This window comes from Triticum aestivum, chromosome 6D (assembly GCF_018294505.1).
Source record: "Triticum aestivum cultivar Chinese Spring chromosome 6D, IWGSC CS RefSeq v2.1, whole genome shotgun sequence".
Taxonomy (NCBI): Eukaryota; Viridiplantae; Streptophyta; class Magnoliopsida; order Poales; family Poaceae; genus Triticum; species Triticum aestivum.
In genome coordinates this window covers 427,508,196-427,522,572 of record NC_057811.1, presented here as the reverse complement: position 1 = coordinate 427,522,572, position 14,377 = coordinate 427,508,196, and the positions used below count along the sequence as shown (strand labels likewise).

The 14,377-nt window shown below is 44.7% G+C and overlaps 2 protein-coding genes across 2 annotated transcripts; one reads left to right on the top strand and one right to left on the bottom strand.

Annotated features, from left to right (window-relative positions):
- Window positions 1-1,557: 1,557 nt before the first annotated feature.
- On the top strand, window positions 1,558-9,479 carry LOC123145573 (LMBR1 domain-containing protein 2 homolog A). The gene is made up of 14 exons (XM_044565025.1): window positions 1,558-1,941; window positions 3,265-3,341; window positions 3,940-4,098; window positions 4,490-4,703; window positions 4,784-4,870; window positions 4,958-5,097; window positions 5,587-5,667; window positions 6,401-6,465; window positions 6,668-6,843; window positions 7,245-7,375; window positions 7,471-7,558; window positions 7,742-7,955; window positions 8,325-8,419; window positions 8,532-9,479. Exons 1-14 carry the CDS (start codon window positions 1,774-1,776, stop codon window positions 9,012-9,014), a joined length of 2,178 nt encoding a protein of 725 aa, XP_044420960.1. The 5' UTR covers window positions 1,558-1,773; the 3' UTR covers window positions 9,015-9,479.
- A 2,592-nt stretch (window positions 9,480-12,071) lies between these two features.
- On the bottom strand, window positions 12,072-12,784 carry LOC123141834 (uncharacterized). The gene has a single exon (XM_044560901.1). It carries the CDS (start codon window positions 12,738-12,740, stop codon window positions 12,246-12,248), a length of 495 nt encoding a protein of 164 aa, XP_044416836.1. The 5' UTR covers window positions 12,741-12,784; the 3' UTR covers window positions 12,072-12,245.
- Between the last annotated feature and the right edge of the window lie 1,593 nt (window positions 12,785-14,377).

Below are 14,377 nucleotides of genomic sequence, written 5' to 3'. Positions count from 1 at the left end.
AGCCCTCCATGGACTCGCGCAACCATTACCCTTCGTGAGTTGAAGTCTTCATCAACGTGGACGTACGATAGCACCACCTATCGAAACCATGCCAAAAATTATCCGCGTCTCCATTGCCTTTGCACACTCCAATCCCATCCCTTTTACATTCTTGCAAATTGCATGTGTTTACCCTTTCTGCTGCCTATACTCTTGTCATGCTTGTTTGAGATATATTGGATGCCCTTTAATATGTGCTAAACTCCACCTTAACTTGAGGAAATAAAAAACTGATACTTTTACTTGTTAAGTGTCTAATCACCCCCCTCTATACCCCTCTTCTCGATCCTTTCATGAGGGCGTGCCTCCTCGTGACCACCGCTCCTCCCGGAGCCGATGATAACCTTGGTCATGTGCACAGACTTTTGACGGCGGGAAGCCACCATCCTCAGCCCAGCAGGACCAGCACGTCGGAGAGAACTGGATCGGTAGAGCATCACCATTAGCGCCGGTTTGAGAAGCGACAAACACATCGATGCGCCAACACCGACGAGAGACAGTAGATCCAGAGTCCACCAACCAACCACACTCCTAAACAAACACCATAGCCACACACCGACGCTAGAGTGCACACTGCCACGATGACAATGCCATAGCACAAAAGCCACATAGGGGCCGACACCACCGCTGCCCCAACCCCGAATAGCAAGCCAGGCCCTAGATCCGCCGTCGACCACCATACAACGACCCACCGGAGAGAGATCCGGGGCACATTTATTGGACGTCGCTGCCATCACCGTCAAAACCGAAAAGGGGGAACGAGCACAAACCTAGGCCTATCCTTTCTAGACGACATCAACGAGGCAGATAGGTTCCTTCCCCTCCCACCGCCGGAGCGGTTGGCGGAGGGCGAAGGAACCCCTCCTCTCGCTGACGGAGAGCGGCGGCAGACGGTTTGCCCTGGTTTCGCCTCTACGGAAGGAGAGGGAAAAGTGAAGCGATATTAGAACTTGCAGGCATATAGAATGGAACAGAGTTGACGTGTCACAACACTGTTGGACAAAAATTCGACTGAGACTGAATTCGAAATTCAGTCGATTGTTCATTAGACAGTCCAATAAACTTTCTTAAGGCGTGAGAGAGCTGCATCACCCTTCATGCGCAAATCTTGCCGGATCACTCGTGATTCTCGAGAATCCTCTCAAAATTCATGCTCGCAAATAAATTACACAAGAAACAAGCCTTAAGATTAATCTGATCGCCGAAAGCGGTTAACCAAGACTGATAAAAAATCTTCGCCAGAGACTTTATTTTGCGTGATTATATTCATTAATTCAAGTCAAATCCAAAAAATGCTCATATGACTCCTTTCACAAAAAAATCATAGTAAGGTCAGAAATATAGGTGCATTACACCACACATAATATAAATCCCGGCTTTATTCGGCGGACCCGAATATTTGCGTGCGTGCTACTCCCCTCGTACCCAAAATTTTCCTATTCCGAAGAAAGCGACTTCTGCTGGGCGTGCCGAGCCCACCAGCAACCATCTTTCTTCCTCGCCTTCCTTCTTTCTCCCCCGCCACTTCTCCGGGGACACAAAAGAGACCTCGCTCGATCTCCCGTGCCGTGCCCCCCACCCCGCCTCCACGCGGCGCCGAGAAGCTTCCGGAGCCAGCCGGACTCCTCGCCCCCACCGCCACCGCCCCGCCCCGCCCCGCCCCGAACCCTCCGCCGCACCCCCTCCTCCCGGCCGGCGCGGCGCCGCGGCTAGGCCGAGGCGGAGGGCGGCGAGATGTGGGTCTTCTACCTGATATCGCTGCCCCTGACGCTGGGCATGGTCGTCGTCACGCTGCGCTACTTCGCCGGCCCCGGCGTGCCGCGCTACGTCCAGGCCACCGTCGGCTACGCCTGGTTCTGCTCCCTCTCCGTCATCATCCTCGTCCCCGCCGACATCTGGACGGTCAGATCTCTCGTCCCGCTGCATCGCCCGACCCCCTCGATTAGGATCCTCGTAGCTGCTCATGATCCCCCCCCCCCCCCCCCCCCCCCCCCCCCGGTTTCGGTGTCGGTGCCTCGGCGCGCTGAGATCCGCCCCGGGCTGAGCTGATTGCGTGCTCTGGTTTTGCGCCAATTAGGGTGAATTGGGGTATTAGGACATAAATTTTGATTGGGAAACTGTCAGTGCGTGGAGTTTCGGGTGCTTGAGGGGAGAATGCTTGGTGAATCGTACATTCGAGTTGATGCTTCTGGTCCCGGAATGAGGTCTAGGTGACAGGGTATTAGGCTCACCCCTGCGTCATTCAGAGATGCCATCTGTCTAGGAGTACTAATTAGTTAGTTCATAGTTCTAAGAAATGCAGCATAAACAACATGGCCGAGCTAAATTGGCACCATATGTTGAGTGTATATGGCCTGCTTGACTCCAATTAGCTTCTGAGAAGTCTCTCTCTGCACTATTTTACCCTTTGTGTCTAATTGCCATAGCAATTTTTCATCGTCTTGCCTTGGTCCCCTTCGATAAACTTTTTCTGCTGATTGTGCTGGTACTTGCCGATTAAGTCATCAGTCCACACATGACATTCACGGATTCACCATTATGTTAGATTCATAGGAATGTAGGACACAAGGTGGAAAAAAATTGTCCTATCTAGTTGACGGCTTACATAACTTTAGCAAGGGAGCATTCAGCTGCAACAAGCAGTAACTGTTAGCTCAAGGGAACTAAGATGGAATGTTAACCAGGCATCAAAATCACACACTTATTCAGATTACATAGTCCGGCTTCACATGTGTCTTCAGTCTGAATGAATGCTATAGAAGAAGTATAGCTGCAAATAGTACGAGCATGGACTTGGTTACCTCCACAAAGCATAGAGATCAGGTGCAGGCGAAGTGTCTATAAAGAAGGTTTAATATTTTGCTAGAAAGAATCCTAGGTCAGATACATTAGCATGCCTTGAATATTTTGTAGATACATGCTCCACTGATGCCATGCTTATTAGGGTATGGGCCACTCCCTCCCTCTACTGCTTCACATACATGTTGGTGTATTCATCTGTATGAGCAAAGCCGTGCCCAAATGGAACAATCCTGCCCTCTTTATTTAAATGGGTTTTAAGCACAAGCGAACAAATGTTAAAAAGTTAAAAATAGAATATGTCAACATATACACGAACCAATAAATAGTGCAGGCCCTTTATGGCAAACTTTATCCTTGCATTGTGCTGTCAAATGATCTTCATTTACTTATTTGGTCTAAACTCTTACATCACCTCACTTGCAGACATTAACTGGCTTTGATAAAGGTGGAATTGGCTTCTTTTGGGGCTGGTCTTATTGGAGCACATTTATCCTAACATGGTATGAAACTATCATCATCAACATGTCTTCCATTGCTTTCTGCCATGGTTAACGTTCCTGATTGTCAGTGGCATCTAGGACTGACTACTGTTGGTGCACATGCCCTAGCATAATAGATGTTCCTTACAGTAAAATGTCAGCTTTACTTTCCAAATTCAATTTTTTTTGGATCCTGCTTCATCAGTCCCCAGATCAGTGATTTAGCAACGTATTATTTGCATATCAATGCAACTGTTTCAGCTTCAGCTGAACTTACTAGGTCTGTAGGGGCAGCCCGGTGCACGTAGCTCCCGCTTGCGCAGGTTCCGGGAAGGGTCCGACCACTTTGGGTCTTCATGCCCTCTCTTATGTGCCTGACACTTTCTTACTGTTTGGTTTCAAGGTATTTAAGGTTTTGATGTGACTATAAGGTTGCTTACTTGCTCACTCTATTTCTAGTAGAACAAATAATAACCTAGTTCTTTTCAGCTTTTCAGGGTACTACTTTAGTTATCAATTCGTATATTAATTTCTCATGGGATGCAGTAAATTTTATCCTTGTCATTTTCATTGGCACTTTTATCGCTAACACAAGGCTTGTGTCTATGTCCCTAAACAGGGCTGTAGTTCCTACTATTCAAGGCTATGAAGATGCTGGAGATTTCACTGTTAGAGAAAGGCTAAAAACTAGTATTCACATGAACCTGCTCTTTTATTCAATTGTGGGAGCTATTGGCCTCTTTGGACTCATACTGCTTTTAGTCATGCATAGAGCTTGGTATGTTTTAATCTCCACTTGAGCTTCCATGCTCCATGAGTCACCTGATATGTGAATAACCTTGTGTAATATCTTGATATTTTTTTACATTTTAGTTAAGTCATTTCAGCTATTTCTTTATGGCTGTCGTTCAATAACTTATGGAATATTTTACGGAAACATTTTTGATATTTCAATATTGAACAAGCTACATGTTTAGGATAGTCAGCTTTGATTGGTAAAGAAACATGATGTAATCATTACTACTGCAAAATACTACTTCCATTGGCCATGGCGCTAATCCTTTGTGTTGCCTTGAGTTCTGCCGAACTAGTTTTCTCAAAATGGCTGCCACTTAAACTTCTGTGATGCGCAGTCTTGACTCTTGACCTGAAGTAAATATTTTTGACAGGGATGGAGGTCTTGTGGGCTTTTTAATGGCTTGCTCAAATACCTTTGGACTGGTGACTGGTGCTTTTCTTCTTGGTTTTGGATTGAGTGAAATTCCAAGAAACATTTGGAAAAACGCAGACTGGACTCACCGCCAAAAAGTACTTTCTCATAGAGTTGCCAAGATGGCCGTGAAGCTTGATAATGCTCATCAAGAGTATTCAAATTCAATTGTTGTAAGTACATTTCTAAATCCTTAATAATACCCATACTCGTTGCCAACTTGCCGTTTGCTGAAGTATTGTTCCTTTTCCAGGTTGCTCAAGCCACTTCAAATCAAATGTCAAAGCGTGATCTCTTAAGACCTTATATGGATATTATTGACCGAATGGTTGCTCAAATGGTACCAAAGCAATTATTAGTACTATTTGCAGTTGAATTTAAAACACTGCGATAAAGATGGTAACTTGTGATTGTATGCATGTTTCAGCTACGGGATGACCCATCTTTTAAGCCTTCTGGTGGCAGATTAGGCGAAAATGATATGGACTATGATACAGATGATAAAACAATGGCCACTCTCCGACGTCAGCTTAGGATGGCCCATGAGGAGTATTATCGGTGTAAAAGGTATTGTGGAATAAACCAACGGGGAACAGTATTACTCTTTGTGTATCTCTTAGTAATATCTGGTACTCCCTCTAAAGAAATATAAGAGCGTTAAAACGCTCTTATATTTCTTTACAGAGGGAGTACATAACTAATGCAGTTTGTTTGTATGGAAACTGGAAGGGTAATAAGGGGTTGGTTCGCAGCCTAAGATTTCCTAAGTTGGCAAAATTCTTGAGTTAGTTAAGTATGCTGAGTTAGGCGGGTGTTTAGCCCACGTTACATCTTAAGCTGAATTCTATATGAATCAAGATCGTATGGTCGATGATTGTGGGTACTGGGTAGAATGCTAGATGCCTGGGACCATGTTACTATTGTTCCTTTCTCTTTTCCCTCAGCTGGGCCGGAATGTGGTACTTGGAATTCTAGTTTGTAGAGAAACAACGTTCGTGGTGTTCTGCTGTCCCTTTTTAACTGATAATATTAACTTTAGTTTTTGTTATTGTACAGTGAATATATGACTTATGTCATGGAAGCTCTCGATCTAGAGGACACTATTAAAAATTATGAACATCGTGATGCAAATGGATGGTGAGTTTGTTAATTCTTTGGTTAAATGTTATCTCCAGAGTATTTTAATCTTGACAAAATAGCCCTTACAACTTCACTAAACTTTTCTGTAGGTACTGTAATGCATCTTTTTTGCCTCATTCAATTATATTTCATGATATTGTATTTTGGCGAACCTTTACTTGTTGTAGTGCTGCACAAAGCCACGATAACTTGACAGTTCTGTTAAATAAATGATGTCAAGTGATATGCCATATCATTATGATGGAGGTTTTATTAACCTGGTTAAACAGAAAACAGATAAAACTGTGTACAAACAGGATTGTTGATAGTTCCACAAATGGCTTGATTAGTATGTTAGCATATACTCCCTCCGTTCCCAAATATAAGTCTTTGTAGAGATTCCACTATGAACCACATACGGATGTATATAGATGTATTTTAGAGTGTAGATTCACTCATTTTGCTCCGTATGTAGGCCATAGTGAAATCTCTACAAAGACTTATATTTAGGAACGGAGGGAGTATATGCGTGATGTGTGGTACTGGCCAAGAATAGTTGATTGGTGGGCTGAATAATCTCAATTGCCATTATGGATGTGTGTGCATGTCTACACGAGCTATAAAATATGCCTCAGTAATTTGTTTGCAAAACCTTGATTAATATGTACTGCAAACTTGTTATACTCGTCTGAAACCTTGTGATGTATCCAACCACAACCATTATTGATTTAGTTTCTTTTTGTCTAAACAGGAAATATGTATCGAGTTTTAGGGAGAGTCGGTCAGGCACACTGGGATCCCTTTTGGACACTATGGGTAATCCTTCTGACCTTTACCAACTATTTTTATTAGTTTTTGTCTTTATCTATTACTCAGTGAGAATGGCTTAACATCAGTTTCTAGACGAAACAGTCTAAATTCCAGGCCCACATATTTTCTTAGTACGTTTGAGTTACTGCCTTATGGCTTGCTCAATAATTGATGGAACTGACTCAGTGATTCTTTCTTGCATTATCAGAGTTCATTTGGCGTTGTATACTGAGAAAGCAGCTTCAGAAAGCACTGGCTGTTATTCTCGGCTGCATGTCAGCTGCTATACTGTTGGCTGAAGCTACTTTGCTGCCAGGTGGTGTTGATTTATCACTTTTTTCCATTCTTGTAAAATCCGTCGGAAAGCAGGAGGTTCTAGTCCAGGTAAGAAATTGCGTGCTTCATTAAAAACTAAAATAAATGTATCACATGTTCAGTTTACAGGGAAGTTTTGTTACTTATGGGCTCTTGCTTTCTGCAATGTGTACTATATTGTGTTATTGGTGATAGCTTTGTAGTTTGTTTGCACACCAATCATGTGCATCCGTCATCCATTTGTTATTTAAACACATGCAGACGTACAAGTCACTATAGTTATTTCTAGGTGACTCAGTATATCAGGCCTTGCTATTCTTTTGCTCGGTTGACATTAGTTATATTTTATGCAGTATAAAATTTATATCTTAGTCAATGGAATGCCCTTGTCTGGGTCACCTAGCTGTACATTCATTGTGTAGCGTCAGCCTTATTCTGCATGATCTTACATACTTCCTATTTGTTTACAGGTTGCTGCATTTGTCCCTTTGATGTATATGTGTATATGCACATACTATTCGCTATTTCAGATTGGGATGTTAATGTTTTATTCTCTGACTCCACGGCAAACAAGTTCTGTCAGTTTGCTTATGATCTGTTCGTAAGTTCATACTGTTCTGCTTTTTTATGTTTTGTGTGCTTCCTGTCCAATTCGTTCAACTCATTCTGGGCTGTGCACCGAATGCTATTTTGCAGGATGGTTGCAAGATATGCACCTCCCATTTCTTATAATTTCCTGAATCTCATTCGCCTTGGTGGTAATGTTAAAACTACTTTTGAGAAGGTAATAGTTGGACAGTTTCTTCGTGTTATTTATGCTATGTGCTTCTGTTTTGTGAGGATGATATAGTTGACATTTGAAGATGGAATGCTTCCCAGTTTTTCAGTTTTGTTACACTGCTTATTGTTCACCAGATAAATAACACCTAGTTTATCTCTGAACGGACCATATGTTGGCATGTTGCAGAGAATGGGGAACATAGATGACGCAGTTCCTTTCTTTGGAAGACGCTTCAACAGGATCTACCCACTAATTATGGTTGTTTATACACTACTTGTTGCTAGTAACTTCTTTGGACGTGTGATTGACTATTTTGGAAGCTGGAAAATGTTTAAGTTCCAGCGTGAAGAAGAACATATGGATGGTTTTGATCCGTCTGGAATTATTATTCTGCAAAAAGGTTAGGACCGATTTGTGTGTGGGCATATCCTTCATTCTCTTTAGTATATCAGCATAGATTTTTCTATGGGGTATCTTTCATTTTTCGGTAGTGTATGGTTGTGTTCTTTTGTTTGCTTCTTTAGCTGCTTGTCCCTTCAGCTTTCACAGTTCCGCATGGATTTCAGTTTTCTTGTTTCCGCAAATGAAAGCATGTGTGATGCTGTTGCGAGTGAACATATTGGGCTATCCGGCTTACAATAGAAATCTGATGATTTATCTGATCATTATCATAGAATCTTTTGTATATTCATTGCAAATTGTGGTGGAATGCTGCCTTTGTTATTTTCAAAAACATGTTCCGCCTAAGCGAAGTTTACTTTCTTTGCAGAGAGATCTTGGATTGAGCAAGGATATAAAGTTGGCGAGCAGGTTATTCCATTGGCAAGATTCAATGGCGCGAGCACAGATGTTGAATCTGGAAAGGTACCATTGATGTTGCAGCATAATTACCATATTTTCCCAATCTTATTAGTTATATGTCTTTGTTCTGTTTGAAAGGTTTAGTATTTTTATCTCCTTGATATGTCATACACAGATTGAAGATACAGTGGAGATGAAAGCGGGGACAACTTCTTCGAGAGTTGATGGAAGAGCCGGTCAATCTAAATATATTCACAACAGGGAAATGATTTCCAACAAGTATTCATCTGTTAGAGATCAGAGTCGGCAGGCAACAAAGCCAGTGAAAAAGGAAACTGTGTCGACATCTGCATCTCTGCTTGAAGAAGGGAATTCTGAAAATCGCTCGGCTGCTGGAATCTCCCAAACATGGGCTTCAGTGAAGAATGGTTTTCAGAACTTCAAAGCGAATATGGGTGCCAAGAAGTTCACTCCTTTGCGCCAGGATCCAGGATTTGCTCCTCATTCGAACGTCTCTTCGCCTGAATCTCTCGATGACATCTTCCAAAGGATAAAACGGCGCTCCGGAGAATCACCCATAGATTACCTTGATGATGATGACGACGACGATGACAATACCGGAGACATGGATCCTCCGTTTGCAGGATCGAGAAGATAGGCAGTGGCTTTTCCCTTAGAAGTTAGATCATTAAAATCTGCGAATCAAAAGGATTTGGTACCATTAGATGCAGCATAGAAGATACAGGATGTATAGATCAGATGATGGTTTTGGTGTGCTTCGAGGAAGCTCGAGGCGCCCTTGCCCATCTGGAAAGGTGCAGACGTGAACGAAAGCATATGACATGATGACACAGGCCCTGCAGAAAGGACAGCGAATTCTCCCAACAAGAGATCATGGGAGCGTGGCCGTATCACACTTTTCTGCTTTACACACATTGTGGGAGTAGGCATTGCTGACGTGCTATTTTTACTTGTTATTAGATGTTGAATCTGTATTGGAGATAACCGATTCATACTCGAAGCTGACGAGTGTAGGCTGTAAAGGTGGTATGCATTATTGTGATGTGCGTTGAAAACATGTGGCCGATCTAACGTACTAAATGGAAAAAAGTTTTGAAGGTCACAAGTCTGTTGTGTGGGATAACATCTGACTGTATTATTTTGCTATATATCTTCACCATCTGAACATCCGAGTTTAGTTTACCACTAGGTGCTTGCAATGGTAGAAAGTCAAGTTATGGTAGAAACAGATGAAAACCAAGTAAAAGTGTTGTCTGGAAGTTAAAATAAAATAAAATATATTACTCCCTCTGTCCCATAATATAAGAGTGTTTTTGACACATTGTCAAAAATGCTCATAAGATAAAAGTGTTTTTAACATACTGTCAAAAACGCTCTTATATTATGGGGCAGAGGGAGTACAATACAGTATGATGGGAAGATGTTCGACAAATAGTTAAAATTTCAAGGTCAAAATCAATTTCAGTTGCAGGGTATCAACAGAAGTAAATTAGATCTTTTTTTTTTCAAAAAAACTTCCGATATGTTCATCTTTAAACATGACAATACGACAAACACCAAAAAAAAACATTCAATGAAGTTTTGTGTACCCCCACCCTCTTCCCCCCCTAAAAAACGCTCTTATATTATGGGGCGGAGGGAGTACAATACAGTATGATGGGAAGCTATTCGACAAATAGTTAAAATTTTAAGGTCAAAATCAATTTCAGTTGCAGGGTATCAACAAAAGTAAATTAAATCTTTTTTTCAAGAAAACTTTCGCTATGTTCATCTTTAAACATGACAATACAATAAACACCAGAAAAAAAAACATTCAACGAAGTTTTGTGTACCCCACCCTCCCCCCTCCCCAAAAAAATATCGCATGTACTTCCAAAGAACTTGAGATCCAGAAACGAGCATGACATCGGCAATTTAGGCCCGCTCCTATACATCCGACAAAGCCCGCTCACCCCTCATTTTTTCACGTCCACAACCGTCTCCTTCATTCAAACCTCCAAATCCATAAAATCACATGCATCGTGAATCAACATAACATAGCTAAATTTCACACATATAATAGCGCCCGATAGCATCAGACGTAGCAAGCTCATCTACAACTGGACATAAACAAGTTCACAATATATAGATAGTTCGACCAACTAGCTACGATCTACGTAGGGCAGCGCGGGCCTGCTCCTTGGCGAGGCGCTTGACTTTAGCTGCCTTCTCCTTGGCAAGCCGTTTGGACTCCTCGATGCCTAGCCGCAATGCCTTGGCATTTTTGCTGCTGCGGAGGCGGGTGCCCATCTCGGTCGTGGTCAACAATCGGCGAATGTCGTTACGGACGAGCTCCTCCTCCAAGTCGGAGGGCAGGGCAACGACGCAGACCTGCACGACCTGCAGTCCGACATGCAAGATCCGCCCGGACCGCCTACCTCTCCCGGCAATTTTCCCTCACCTCCGACTCCAGGAGCCGCGACCGCGGGCTCGACGGTACCGGCGAGCAACCAACGTTGCCCGAGAGGAGTAGGGGCCGAAGGTGACGGGTGCCACTGCTCGCCCCGCTGCCTCAGGAACCGTGACAGGCCGGTGCGGTTGGGTGCGGAGCTTCCATCTCTGTCTGGCGGAGGGAAACAAGGATGGCAAGCTCCTCGTCCGACTCCGTCACGAGGGTGTCCCAATCGATGTGGTCGGCTTCAGACAAGGAGCCGCTGCCGGATCCGTCCATGATTATGACTAAAACTGTTCAAGGACAACCCGGCCCCGAAGCCCGACATTCGGGCCGGGCTTGGGCTTCACTTTCTGCCTGAAGCCCGGCCCGAAAGCCCAAAAAAACCCAAAATAGCCATATATGTATATTTTGTTCAAAATATAAGTATAATAAATTAATATAATACCCCAAATATGATTAATTTAAATAAAAAATTGCTATTGTTCATGTGCTTCGGGTCGGGCCGGGCCGGGCTCGGGCTTGGGATTTTTTCTTTGGGTTTTGCCAAGCCCGGCCCGAACCCGACCCGGCCCGGAGAATGAGCAGGTCTAGTTATGACGGACGACGCGAGGGAAGGGGAGGGGACGGGAAAGGAATAGACGAGGAGAGGAGAGTGAAAGCTGAACGGACGAGAGAGTGATGAATGTTTAGGATTTGGTCCGGGATGGGGTTATACGGGTCGATCCAACACGGCGGTTGTGTCCGACCGCCTCATATTAGCGGTGCCAGAGAATTCAGATATTTAAGCTGTGTTTTAGGTACTCGGTGCCTAATTTTGGTTCGAGAGTGTTCGGGCAGACGACCGGGGGGGGGGGGGGGGGGGGTTCGGCTGGAAATATTCCTATTTGGACCTTTTTCAATTATTTGGATTGCTTAGCGCATGACTTATTTTCTTTTTGAGAACACAGTACAAACGTAGACGCTCATATATACATGCGTACACTCACCCCTGTAAACACGACACGCACATAATACCTCTGTGAGCACCTCAAAAAAGCCGGCATATCATTTTGAGATTGACGAAGTCACCATGGTTACCTTGTAGTCGACGGAAACGTCTCCTGCCACTGAACGCGCATCATAAAAAATCCTAAAATAAATCCAAGATAATACAAGCACCATAACTTAAACTCCTGCGTGCTGGGGTCTATTTGTGTGAATACGGTGCGTGAGGTGGGTCTAGAATTTGTGTAATCGTATAGCTAGATTATCGAAAATAACTTTGGCATGCACCAAATCAAACCTAACAGAAGTTATGTTATTTTTTTGAAATTATGTACAGATCATGGATCTAATCAACTGTAAAGGTTCGCTGTCCAGAGTCAAAGGACCGAAACCAAAACCAAGAAATGGTCACGCACAAGAGACAGAACTAGCTAGATTTGACGAAACAACTTAGAATATGATCCACTTCGTGGCATCGGCGCTGCTCCCATCGGCGGCCTTCGTCGTCCTGGAGTGCGCGAGCGAGCACCCATCGACGGCCTTCTTGCCCCCCGTCGCCGCGCGCAGCAGCTTCGCCCAGAAGCTGGTCGCCGGCCTCTCCCTCCTCCTTCTCATCACCAGCACCACCTCGTCGCCGTCCACGGCCACCACCCGCTCGTGCCGCATCAGCAGCGACGGCCTCGCGGCGCGCTTGATCTCCCGGTGGAACCCGGGGCTCGCCGACCCCGACGACGACGCCGACGATGCGCCGGTGGACGACTCCGAGTCCGAGTCCGAGCAGCAGGAGGAGGCCTCGCGCGCGAGGACGGACGGCAGCGTCGCCGAGGGCGAGAGGCGAGACAGGCGCTCCCGCAGGCAGAGCGGGCACACCCCTTGCTCCCCCTGCCGCCGGTGCTGCCTGCACCGCGCGCCGTCAACCTTGCTCAGCTTCTTGCCCATCACCATCTGTGTTGTGCCAATAGGATGCTCAGGTCGTTGTTAGGAGTAGTTGTCGTTGTTGTTTGTGCGTCGGGACGTCGGCGTGCGGGCATATATATACGTGGGTACGGTGCCGTTGCGGGGCACGCTGGGGGAGTTTCGTGGATGTTGCGTGGGAACCGTGGTGGAGTTGCGATGCGATCGGGACGGAAATGGGCTGGCTGGCCATGGCGTACGTACGGACGGAGCTTGGCTGGGTCCGGGCTGGCGGCGCGTGCGCGAGGGAGGGCCGGGATGTTCCTCGCACCGGCAGCGGCAGCCATGCACGGCTTTGTTTTCTGTTCTTTTTTACTTTTGATTTTGAGTCTCGCTTTGCCTTTGCCTTTCATCTTCGTTGTAAAAAATGAGTCTTTTTGGAAGCTTCCGGCCCGGGATCTGGGATTGCACGAGGGGGATATTCAGGGAGTCATATCCTTGGGTTTCACGGCGGGGAATTTTCCCTCCATTCTTCTCCCCTGTTGCTGGTCTGCTTTCCGTTGAAATTGTTTGGGTGTTTCGTCAGTGGCGGAACTAGGAATATTTGTGCCAATAGCAATAGGGATGGGTTACTGCAGAACCATGATGTCGATGGTTGAGCGCTGTTGCACTTGCACTGCACCTGCCGGCAGGAACCCGAAGAAACTGCCGGCGATAGAGACGCACAGTACTAGGAACATATGAAACGGACTGGATGTCGATGGATTGAGCTATGTTGTTCATTAACTCGTTGTTCCAAGCCTTGAAAAATACTAGTACATGGCCGTTTTTTCTTTGCGAAAAGGCGTAAGACTATGTATTATACTCCTTCAGTCCCAAAATAAGTTATACTAAGGTTGAGATACCTATTTTGGGGCGAAGGGAGCATATCACATGTCCTTACAAACACACCCTTTCACAAGAATAATAATTCATTTAAAATCTTGGGATGCTGAAGTCTTCTTCCTTTTGCATCCATTGATAGTAAAATACATTTAAAATCTTGGGGGAGCCGAACTCTTCTTTCTTTTGCATCCATCGATAGTACGTCATGAGCATAGCTTGATGCTGCATCTGGGCCTTCGCCTCGGCGGAGCAAACATTTTAAAAACGAGGAACTTATAGAAGTTGCAACCGGCAAGTCATCAAATGCAGGCCAGTAGACGCCGATGGCGGCGATCTGCGAAGCAAATCATCGCCTGGAAGGAAAAAAATACCTTGATAAGAGCCTGTAGAAACCGCAAAGATGATGAAGACCACAAAACTGTTGGAAATATGCCCTAGAGGCAATAATAAAATGGTTATTATTATATTTCCCTGTTCATGATAATTGTCTATTGTTCATGCTATAATTGTGTTATCCGGAAATCGTAATACATGTGTGAATACATAGACCACAACGTGTCCCTAGTAAGCCTCTAGTTGACTAGCTCGTTGATCAACAGATAGTCATGGTTTCCTGACTATGGACATTGGATGTCATTGATAACGGGATCACATCATTAGGAGAATGATGTGATGGACAAGACCCAATCCTAAGCATAGCACAAAAGATCGTGTAGTTCGTTTGCTAGAGCTTTTCCAATGTCAAGTATCATTTCCTTAGACCATGAGATCGTGCAACTCCCGGATGCCGTAGGAGTGCTTTG

Coding starts and splice junctions, on each gene's coding strand:
- LOC123145573 (XM_044565025.1), top strand. CDS start 1,774: ATGTGGGTCTTCTACCTGATATCGCTGCCCCTGACGCTGGGCATGGTC. Junction 3,342..3,939: donor AGCACATTTATCCTAACATG/GTATGAAACTAT, acceptor GTCCCTAAACAG/GGCTGTAGTTCCTACTATTC. Junction 7,376..7,470: donor AGTTTGCTTATGATCTGTTC/GTAAGTTCATAC, acceptor GCTATTTTGCAG/GATGGTTGCAAGATATGCAC.
- LOC123141834 (XM_044560901.1), bottom strand. CDS start 12,740: ATGGTGATGGGCAAGAAGCTGAGCAAGGTTGACGGCGCGCGGTGCAGG.